The 11,406-nt window shown below is 52.6% G+C and overlaps 2 protein-coding genes across 2 annotated transcripts; both read right to left on the bottom strand.

The window, feature by feature from the left end:
• Positions 1-398: 398 nt before the first annotated feature.
• On the bottom strand, positions 399-5,848 carry LIM2 (lens intrinsic membrane protein 2). The gene is given in 5 exon segments (XM_034639184.1): positions 399-1,044; positions 1,238-1,372; positions 2,298-2,505; positions 5,545-5,586; positions 5,648-5,848. Coding segments are annotated over 5 exon segments (648 nt in total). The 3' UTR covers positions 399-982.
• A 675-nt stretch (positions 5,849-6,523) lies between these two features.
• Positions 6,524-8,418, bottom strand: C12H19orf84 (chromosome 12 C19orf84 homolog). Its single transcript, XM_011235631.3, has 2 exons — positions 8,352-8,418; positions 6,524-7,712 (listed from the first exon to the last, which is right to left on the bottom strand). The coding sequence occupies exons 1-2, from the start codon at positions 8,384-8,386 to the stop codon at positions 7,193-7,195; spliced, it is 555 nt and encodes a 184-aa protein (XP_011233933.1). The 5' UTR covers positions 8,387-8,418; the 3' UTR covers positions 6,524-7,192.
• Between the last annotated feature and the right edge of the window lie 2,988 nt (positions 8,419-11,406).

Raw genomic sequence — 11,406 nt, 5'->3', positions numbered from 1 at the left:
AGACTGAGTAATCACCAGCGGCCAGTGATGCACTCAAGGATGCCTGTATAATGAAGCCACCCTGAAAACCCACAAAGACTGGGTTCAGAGAGCTTCCAGGTTGGCGAATGTGTGCATAATGGGGAGAGTGGCCCCCTGAAGAGGGCACCGAAGCCCCTTGCCCTTTTCCCACACTTTGCCCTGTGCGTCCCTTCCATCTGGCTGTTCCTGATATAGCCTTTTATAGTAAACTGATGATCTAGGAAGTAGAATCTTTCTCTGAATTCTGTGAGCCGCTCTAGCAAATTAATCAAACCCAAAGAGTGAGTCATGGAAACCTCCAATCTACTGCTGGTCGACCAGAAGCCCAGGTGACAAGTTGCACTTGTGATGGCGTCTGATGGGGGTGGGGGGCAGTCTTTAGGACGGAGTCCTTCCCTTTTGAGATCTGACACTACCCCCACATAGGTAGTGTCAGAAATGAGTTGCTTGGTGATGTGGGATTAAGAAAAAAACACCCAGAACTGGACCTACACATCTGTTTCCTAGATGTCGTAGTTAACCCCTGGGTGGGGACTGTGTGATTCATGTCTGTCCCCATCCCTACCCAGACTGAGCGGGTTGGCCTGTAGTAATCCAACTACCCCCACCCCATCCACCACTCACACCTGTTTCTCATCACCCCAACTCCTTAAGGACCACACCTTAGTAGTTTCACATCAGTTTTATTAGACTCTCAAAAAGTCGCTCTAATGGAGATCCCATTTCTCTAACACCCCCCGCCCCTGCGTGGGCTGGGCCTTGGGTCTTCTCAACTGCCTCCCACCAGGCCCCATTCTTCCTCCTTCCCCCTTGGGACACAGGAGTCAGAGGCCCCCACCCAGAGTCCAGGACTGAACCCCCTCATGCCCAAAAGGAGCCAGGACTTCAGGCCTCTAGACCCTCCCCCTCCTTTTCAGTGGCCCCGTTTTAAATTCCAGATGAAGTTGGGGGTACATCGGGCTCAGCGGGGAGCAGACAAGCGCCGACATTCATGCATCCGGTAGGCACACATGTAGAAAATCCCTGCAGGAGAAGAGAAGTCCTCCTAACCTGGGCTCCCACCCCAACACCCCAACACAGCTCTCCCTTTCTCCCTGGGTGTCTGTCTTCTGGCCCAGTGCTGGGGGTCCAGTGTGGGACACCCCATCATCTTGCCCTCTGGAGTACTGCCCACTCTGCCACGGACACTGACCTTCCCACCCCCAAACCATCGTACCTGCAAAGAAGGTCATGAGCAAGGCCACCCAACCCAGGATGTAAGACCAGGAAAAGCGCCAGTCCCCAAAGCGGCGACCGAGGAAGCTGACAGTGACTCCAGTGTAGATGGCCAAGGCCAACAGGACAAAAAAGGCTGGGGAGAGAGGATGGGGGGAGGTGGGTGGNGTGTAATAAAGAATTTGACAGGGCTGGTTTGGGGCTCTGGTTCCTGGGAGGGAGACGCTAAATCCTTGGAATTTCCTGAGTAATAGGAGTGTCTTTGTTATTGTTGAGCCTCTTGGATTTATGCTGATGAGCTGAGATGAGAGTGGGTCGGACCTGGTCACCAGAAGGACCGGCCACACGAACAGAACAGCTGGGCTGTTGTAGGGGCTTTGAGCCACTTGGTATCAGACCACCCTCTGGGGAAGGAAGCTAGAGATTAAGTTAAGTCACAGGGTCAACTACTCAGTCGGGCCTTGGCAATGAAACTCCAGCAGGAACTCTGGATGCCAAAGTGTGAAAGTGTATGGGAGCTTCCTGGCTGGTGAACAGCTCAGTGGAACACCCTTGGGGGAGGGGGCAGAAGCTGTGCCTTCAAGACCCCCTCCGGCATCGCCCTGTGTATCTCTTGATTTAGCTGGTGCTTTGTCATAAATCTGGCGCTGTAAGTGTAGTGCTTTCTTGAGTTCTGTAACTTCTAGCAAATTTTTGAACCTGACTGCGTCCTGGGGACCCCTGACCCCATAGCCAGTGGGTCAAAAGTGCAGATGGCCCCGGGACCTCTCTTACAACTGAAATAGGGTCTCCTTGTTAGGAACCGCGCCCTTAAACCTGGCTGGTGATTAGTTCCAGAACTCGAGCGGCGGGACAGCGGCTGGTATAAGAGGCCAGCATCAGGCATTAGAACCAGTCTCGGAGTTGGGGTTGGGGTCGGGGTTGGGGTGAGACTAGGATGGCCATGGAGCTGAAAATAAAAAGGAACACCCCCCCCCGCCCCGTGAGAGTGGTGCTGGGGATGGAAATGGGCAGGGAAGTTGGGGCGGGAGCGGGGAGACAGGGAAGGTGGGTCCACTCACTGGAGGCGAAAAACATGATGCCTGCAGAGAAGGGCCGGGAGAGGCGGGTGAAGGTCGGCTGCTGCGCGAAGGCCAGGATGCCCATGATGATGCCCGAGGTGGCGCACAGGGAGGACAGGATCATGAAGGCCCGGGTGGCATTCCAATAAGCTGTGGTAGCACCGAACGGTCACTCCCGTGCCACCCCTGGCCTCAGTGGCGAGCAATGCTACCTCTGAGGGCAGGAATTCCTGCCTCTCTCTGCGTCCCTGACCCAGCTCCTCCTTCACCTGTCTGCAAACAAATGCTCTCTTCACCTGGCAAACTCGTATTCACCTTCCACAGCCCAGCTCCCAGATCCCCTCTGGGAAGCACCCTTTCACCCCTCAGGTATCCCCCTGACCCCCTGCTCTGAGCTGTGGCCCTTGGCTTGTTTCCCCTTCCAGCCTGATTGCTCCCTGAGGCCGGGATTTGACCTCGAGAATACCCCCAGCACAAGCGTGGTTTGCCATGGGCCTGGAGAAATGTTTGTTGGATGAATGAATGAACGAATGAGTGTTGATTTCCCCCTATCCTCCTGCTAATCACTTCCTATCCTCTCTCCCATCGCTCTCTCGTCTCCTTGATAACCACTTGCCCATACCTGAAAATGGCCTATTTATTTATTTTTAACTTGTTTATATCTGTCTTTCCCTGCAGATTGCTCAGTTATGTGAGGACAAGGTCTTGCTTTCTCATTCACTGCTGCATCCCTCACACCAGGCACCTGGCACACAGTAGGTGCTCAGGGCACATGCTGAGTGAATGAACGTGGAGCACGGAGAATCATTCGTCTCTTGTGCTTGGCCCTGGGAATACAAGTTATGATCCCATCTTCTGTTTATCAGCTGCAAAATACCCGTGCCAGGCAAGCAATCCTTGAACGAGCCTATTCGTTCCTTCCAAGAGTCCTATGCCGTGCGGACTATTTTTAATCCCCATTTTTCAGGTGAAGAAACTAAGGCTCAGAGAGGTAAAGTGACTTATCCAGGGTGCCATAATTGGAAGTAGGACTGGCATTGACACCCAAGCATCAAAGCCCTTGTTCTTAACTGCTTGGCCATTCTGTCTCTTAGAGGACCCAGGACAACTTTGTACCTAGGACAGAGCCTGGATCCCACCGCCGAAATATAAAAATCCTGGATCTTTGCGAAATGCACTCTTTTGTCTTGTGCGAGCGTCAGTGAGAAAAGAATGCTGGCTACTTCTCCATGGTTGGTGCCAAGGATTGAACGTTGTCTCTCGTCCAACCCCCAAATTCATATGTGGAAACTCTAATCCCCAGAGTGTGGCCTTATTTGGAAATAGGGTCATTGCAGATGCATTCAGTTAAGAGGAGGTCCTACCGGAGGAGAGTGGATTCCTAATCCAGAATGACTAGCAGCCTCACAGAATGGGGAAATTGGGAGAACAGACGTCCGGGAGGGTGGGGGGCACCATGGGAAGATGAAGACAGAGATCAGGATGATGCTTTGACGTGCCAAGCAGTGCCAGCGACCACCAGAAGCTGGGAGAGAAGATGCTCTGTCATGGCCTCAGAAGGAACCAACTCCCCTGACACCTTGGTCAGTAGACCGCCAGCCTCCAGAGCTGCTAGACTGTGCACGTCTGGTGTTTGAGGCACCCAGCCTGTGGTCCTTTGTCAAGGCAGCCACAGGAAACTCCAGCTGCCTCTGGGTATTTGAAAGCCTGGAGGACCAGCGGGGCATGTTTTAGCCTCTGTCCTTCCCATGCTTGTGCTGAGGTGGGAGTGCAAACCGCTTGTCCACAGCTGCAAAAAAGAGCGGCATATCGGCCCCTCAGCGGGGGGAGGTGGCGGCTGCGGTGCACGGGGCATGTATGTCCCATCCCCGGTCACCCATGACTGCCTCTCAGCTCCATCTTCAGAGAAAACTCCCCCCGTTCAAATCACAGCGTGATACCTATCTCCCCAAGGTGGACCTCATTTGAAGGATGCAAAACTGGATTTTTCAAAGCCAGCTGCAAGTCCAGATTTTTATACGTAAAATCTCCAAATTTTTAAATTCTGGCAAAGACGTCAAAAACTTTAAAAACACTATACACATGCGTCTGCGGCCAAGTTTGGCCCCTGCAAGTTCACATCTCCTGCTAGATACGTCCCCGAGGATTTTGGTTTTGAGGTCCAATGAACCCGCAGACCCCCATCATGCCTTCCTCTCCTCCAGCCCCAACAGAGATAAGATAGTGGGGATGCGGGTGTCCTCGGGGCGTTCCCAGGCTGAAGCGGGGAGAAATGGTAGAAGCATGATGAGACCGTGGGAAATGAAAGGGACGCATGAAGTCCGGAGGCTGACTGAGCTCGGGAGCTGGCGGCTGGGGCAAGTCTATCCACTGCTTCCTGCCTCGGTTTACCCCTCCTGCACGTGAGCATCCTGCTGTCTCTCCCAGGCAGTCTCAGTGAGAGGCGGTGACTGAAATCTGGCCCGTCGCAGCTCAGGAGGGCTGGCTGGAGAGAACATTTGGACTTTTGAGGGCAAGTCTCATGTTTTATTCACAGACACAGTGTTGTTGGGAGACCAAAGGCATTAATCCATGTCAAGCACTTAGAATAGCGTGTAGGACTCATAACATTCAATAAATGCCAGTCATTATTATTATTATTACTACTACTACTATTTAGTGCATATAAAATATGTAACATTGTATATTATTAATTTATTAATATATAATGCATATTATATAATATCTTATGTAATATAATATACAATATATGTATCTCTCCATATATACATATATATGCATGTATGTATATATGTATATACGTATGGAGAGAGATACCTAGAGATATATAGTATATTATATAATATATATTATCTTATATATAATATATATTATTGTAATGTAGCTTGCAAGAACCCTGTGCTGAAAGAGCTGTTTTTCCCCATTTTTACAACATATATTGTAATACGCACATATACGCGTATACACATATGTACATACGGACACATATATTACAAAACCTGGCGCACAGTAGGTATTCAAACTACCATCCAGGCTTTAGCAAATTTAGGGTCTGTATTGCTTCTGTATCCCACAGTACCCCACCTAGTTCCTGATACATCATCGATATTTAGGAAGTGCTATTCTGACAACCCCAGCCCCCCCAACTGCTCTGCCTGACTCCGTGCCAGGAAATGTCACCTCTCTACTTAACTCCTAGTACATTTCATAATTGTTCTAGAAAAAACTCCTGAAATCCCAAGTCTGCTCCTTCCGGGCCGAGTGATCCTCGGCTCGTCCCTTTCCCTCTCTGAGCCAGAGTTCTCCACCTGCAACAGGGGGCGAGGTTGTGCCCCGTCAGGGGCTCTGACCCCAGGCCGCGCAGACCCCACCTTACCGATGCTCTCTGTCTGCAGGTAGCACTTGTTGCCCAAGCAGTATCGCCACAGGCCCTGGTGGGCGAAGGACCCCGACAGCCGGTACTGCATCCAGTGGTCTGTCGCTGTGGCCACCACCAGCAGGATGGTCCCCACCCAGGCACAGAAGAGGCCGCCACCCATGAAGCTGTACATGGTGATCTGTGGAGCCGGGGAGCGAAGGGGTCAGGAGCTGGACTCCCAGTGGAGGGAGGAGGCGGTGGGGACCGAGACTTCCAGATCCCAGGTGAGGAGGGGTCTAGGGGCTGGGACACCAGGTCCCTGGGAGAGGATGGGGCTGGGGGCCTGGGCCCCTGGCTCTTGGGGGGGGGCTGGAGGCCTGGACTCCTGGGTCCTAGGTGAGGAGAGAGCTGGGTGGGGCCCCACCAGGGCCCTGGGAGACGAAGGAGCTAGAGGATGGACCCCCAGGTCTTGGTGGAGGAGGGGGCTTATAGGTCCAATGCCTGGTCCCTACCTGAGTGGCAGAGCCTGTCACAAGCCCTCTGTCTGCCTCGACCCTTCTGTGCAGACTGAGCCGAGCCAGGTCGCTGGCCTCTCTGCTCCCTGGGTCCCCCAAATCCCTTAAGCCTCCCCACACAATGGCCCCGTGGCCCAGCAGCTTCCAGCAGTCAGAAGTGCAGTGGTGGCAGAGGCCCCAAATGGAATTCGCTGAAACAGGGATCCAAGCACTCCCTCCCCGCAGCCCCTGGCCCCGCTGGCCTCTCTCTGTGACCCTCCCGACGACCCTTCCACCCTTTCACAGGCCTTGCTCACGGCAGCCACTGGGCTAGCCTGAGCTGCGCAAACACACACAGAGACACAAGACATAGGGACAGTCATCCATTTATTGTTCAACCAGGGCTCCCCACCCCCAAGGGCAGGAAACGGGGCAGGGGGCGGCAGGTGTCTGGGTATGTTGGGCCAATGGGGTTCTTTGCAGGTGGGTCATGGGGCATGTCACAGTGGGGGCTGGGACTGGAAGGAGGGGGGGACAGGGTTGGCTGGAGTGGAAGATGGGCTGGGTTTGGGGTCAAGTTTAGGAGGCAGCCAAGGATGAGGACTGAGTTGGCCTGAGGTAGGCAGAGAAGGAGGCTGCAGAGCTGGGACTGAGGGTGGAGATGGGGACAGAATGGGAAAGAGTGGGGTTGGGGATATGGTATCGAGAGTGGGGATGGGACTGGGGTTACAAAGGCAGGTGGGGATGGGGTTGGGGTTGTCACATAGTTGGAAATGTGGTGGGAATGGGGAGAGGCACGGCTTTGGGCACAGATATGAACCTCAGGGCTTTTGCTGGTGTGGGTCCCTAAGTCAGCTATAGTTTCATGGGGTGACTCGCAGGACCCATTCCTGAGGCTGTGGTTTTGGGAGAAGAGACATGGGAGCAGGATGTTTCTTTGGGTGTCTGTGCCATAGCTGAGATCAGCCTAGGCTCCAGGAGAATCCTCCTGGCAACCCTGGGGGCCCCTCTCAGGAGTCTGGGGAGCTGAAGCTTTCAGGGTCCTAGTACTCTGCCTCCCAGTCTTCGGCTGCAGCGGGCGGCATGTCCTGGGGTGGCTCCTGACCTCGGGCTTCCTTCTTCCTATCCTGGCCAGGCAGCCTTGGTGGTGATGCTGGCATCGGTGGTGGAGTCTTGGGGCCAGCCCCAGACCCCCCCCGCCAGCCCATCTCTGCCCTTCCAGGTCGCCATCGCTGCTGGCCCTGGCCCCAGCCTGGCCTGCGCTGGACGCCCCAGCCCCCGCGTCCCCTGGATGGCCTTGTGGCCGTGCCTGGCTGGGTGCAGGATGCCTGGGAGGTGCAGGGGCAGGAGGGCAAGGACTGTTGAAGGGTGTAGGCCCCCAGCAGGGCGCTGTGCAGGAGGTAGGAGAGGGCATCCAGACGGATGGGGACGGTGACAGAGGCCAAGCTCTCAGGGAGCCCCAGGTGGGCTGGATCTGGGGTGCCCAGGGGGAAAGGTGGCAAGGCTGGGAAAGGTGCAGGGGGCCAGGGCTCAGTCCCAGGTGATGGCAGGGGCAGGTTGTTCCTGGAATGACAAGAGGACAGGTCAGCGGGTCTCACCACTTCTTTCTGTCCTCCCTCCTGTGGTCCAGCCCTTCTCTTGGGAGTCCATTCAGCTCTGTAACCACCTCTAACTTCCTTACCCACTTCTCTCAATCTCTCTCTCTTGCTCACTCTCTCAATCTTTCTCTCATTCGTTCTTTCCATCTCTCTTTACAGACAGACAGCTCAGCCAGACCTTCAGCATCAGAGAGAACAAGTCCCAGCTCCAGGCTGCCTCGCTCAAGGTGTGTCTCTGGGCCAATCACTTCCCTGTGCTGAACCTTAATTTTTCACACCAAAAGGTGCAGACAAGAGGCCTGGGTCTGACAATTATTATTTCTCCAGCTCTATGGCTGTGCCTGACATCTTTGATTCTCCTGGCTCCTTCTTGAAATTTCTCCCTGTTCCACGAATATCAGTTTCTAGCTGTGTCCCTATTTCTAAGTATCTCGCTCAGCTCTGCCAAAATAGCTAAGATTCTGTTTCTAACTGATGATACTTGAGACTTTCTTTTTCTTTTATGATACTCTCTTTGGGTCAGTCCATTCTGTCTCTGATTTCCTCTGTCCCCTTCCCTCTCGGGTCTCTGTCCTCCCCGTGGGGAAGGTCTCGCGTCTCTCACCCCTCGGGCCCAGTCCCTTTCTCTTGCTGTTCCATCTTTACAGCGGAGTCTCAAGTCTCTTCTAGCACCTTCGCCTGGGTTTCTCCAGGGCCCAGGGAGGCGCGGATGGATCCAGAAGAAAGTGGACGGGACTTTGTCCGGATTGGGGCGTGGCCCGCGGAGCGTGCGGAGCCGCAGGAAAGCACGATGGGGTCCATCCTGCGGGATCTAAGTCCTCAACTCCGCGTATCTTGGGCTGCATCCCCCATCTCCCCAAGACCCAGGAGTCCAGCCCCTGAGCTTTTTCAATGCTCAGACTTAGCAATCCGGGAGCCCAGCCCCCTCCTCCCTCAGACCCAGGAGTCCAGGCCCCCAGCCCCCTCCTCTCTCTCCATGTGTATTTTTGGCCATTTCCTCAGGGGGCCTGATGGTGTTCTTTAGGACTAAAGGGATATTTAGATAGGGAAATCAGGACATCTGGATGCTCCTCAGGGCAGAGGGGAAAGAAGATGGGCTGGAGTGGAGGCAGACCCTTAACCCGCTGAGCCACCCAGGCGCCCCTCTGTTGGAACACCTTTATAATTTCAGAAAAGTCATAAAGATAACACAGAGAGTTCTCATACAGCCCTCACCCAGCTTCCCCTAATGTTACCTTCTTACGTGGTCGTGGAACCTTTGTTGCAACTAAGAAACTAACATGACTATTAACCAAACTCCAGACTTTATTTGAAATTGACCAGTTTTCACACATAGGTCCTCTTATTTTCTGTTCCAGAAACTGATGCAGGATCCCATTTGTCACATCTCCTTTGTCTCCTCCGTTCAGCAGCGGCTTGTCAGTCGTTCCTGGCTTTTCACAGCCTTAACAATTTTGAGGAATACTACTCAGGGATTTTATAAAATAGAGGTCCATTTCAATTAATAATTCTTTTTTTTTTTAAGATTTTATTTATTCGACAGAGATAGAGACAGCCAGCGAGAGAGGGAACACAAGCAGGGGGAGTAGGAGAGGAAGAAGCAGGCTCATAGTGGAAGAGCCTGATGTGGGGCTCGATCCCATAACGCCAGGATCACGCCCTGAGCCGAAGGCAGAAGCTCAACCGCTGTGCCACCCAGGCGCCCCTCAATTAATAATTCTAATTTATTTTTTTGAGAATTCTAATGAACTTAATCCTCACTTCACAGATGATCAAACTGTGCCTCAGAGAGTATAAGTAAGTTGCTCAAGGTCACAGAGCTAGGAAGGGGCACAAGTGGAATTTGAACCTCAAATCTGTGCTTTTAATGGAGACGCAAGTAGGAGCCAGATTATGTAGGACCTGGTAAGCTGCAGTGAAGACTTTGGGGTTTTTGGGGGGGGCAGAGGGTTGTTTTTTTGTTTAATTTTAGAACATTAAGATGACTTGGAACATTTGTAAGCTGAGGTGTGACATAATTTGATTATTTTTTAAGAAAAGCACTGTGTCAGGGGCGCCTGGGTGGCACAGCGGTTAAGCGTCTGCCTTCGGCTCAGGGCGTGATCCCGGCGTTATGGGACCGAGCCCCACATCAGGCTCCTCTGCTAGGAGCCTGCTTCTTCCTCTCCCACTCCCCCTGCTTGTGTTTCTGTCTCGCTGGCTGTCTCTGTCTCTGTCGAATAAATAAATAAATAAATAAATAAATAAATAAATAAATGAATAAATAAAAAGAAAAAAGAAAAGCACTGTGTCAGCGGTTTGGAGAACAGGCTCTGGTGGAAAGCAAGAGTGGTTGCAGCAAGTCCAGGGAGAATGCTGCTATCCTCCAGGCGAGGGGTGGTGGTGACTCCCAAGGAGGGTGGGGGTAGTAGGGATGGGAAGATGTGAATGGATTTAGGATGTATTTTGCAAGAAGAACCATCAGAATTTGCTGCAGGGCTCCTGGGGGTGATTAATGGGGAATCAAGGATAATGCAGTTTTCAGCCAGAGCAGTGTCTTTGAACATGATTTTTTTTTTTTTTAACAAAAGTTCACAACATCCCACTTTAAGGATGGGAAAGCCCAGACACGACCTTTCACTTTCTGAGTTCTCTGGAATCCAGGCCCTGTGCGGGATGATGCTGGTGACTCCGAGATGTCACCTGTCCTTGAAGCACTCTGTCTTGAGGGTTGGGGAATAGACACAGAGATGGATGGTAACATTCCAGGGTGATTAGAACCTGGAAACAGAAACAGGACAATGAGAGCCCTAAGGGGGGGAGGGCGGAATGCTGCCCGAGGGCAAAGGGGTGAGGTGGGGGCAGGAAAACATTGTTGCCTGCAGGCAAGGGGCAGTTCTTTGAGGTTTTGGGGTTTTTTTGTTTTTAGGAGAGGTAGCCTTTTGCTAGGTGTAGAGTGAGTGGGTATTTGATGTAGAAGAAATGGTGTGAGCAAAGGCCAGGTGGCTGGAATCGAAAGATTTTTATCACGAAGAGGGGGCTTTCCTTTCCTGGCAAGTGTGATGAGGATTCCGGTCTCATCCATCCATTACGTCGTATCCCAAAAAGGCAGGACTGTTGAGACAGGGCTTGGAAATGAGGGTCCGCTACTTAACAAGCGTGTGACCTAAACCAAGCTGCTTAAGCTTTTCGGGTTCCCGTTTCTTGGCGACTTGGCGCTTCCTGCTCGATTACAGCATAACGGAATTGCTTTCCGTTTTGTTCTGCTACTGTTTTCTATTTCTGAGATCAGGGTCCAACGTCAATTTATCAAGCACCTGGCTCTTTAAGGCCCTCCTCCCTCACTAGAGAGCGGAGGAGGGCTCTTGCGTCTTTAAGGGAAGGTCCTTTATCCGTCTTCCAAAATTGACAGGCAGGTTCTGAAAGTGACCAATCAACCCCTGAGTCGGGGGCAGCGAAACTTCCGATTCGCTGGGGAACTCTGGAGGCGGTACGTTTGAGCTCCGCCCACTCCGTATGACGTAGAGGAGCGCGAGACATTCGTCCTTGGCTCTGATTGGCGAGTGAGCTCGAGTTGGCTTTCGAGTCCCCTCCCTGCGGCCGACAGATCAGCAAGCCAGCACCCTTGGTCTTTGATTGGCTACATTTCTTTTTTTTTTTTTTTTTTAGATTTTTTTTAT

This window comes from Ailuropoda melanoleuca, chromosome 12 (genome assembly GCF_002007445.2).
Source record: "Ailuropoda melanoleuca isolate Jingjing chromosome 12, ASM200744v2, whole genome shotgun sequence".
NCBI lineage: Eukaryota > Metazoa > Chordata > Mammalia > Carnivora > Ursidae > Ailuropoda > Ailuropoda melanoleuca.
The sequence above is the reverse complement of the archived record's forward strand: the minus strand, read 5'-3'. Positions and strand labels throughout refer to the sequence as shown.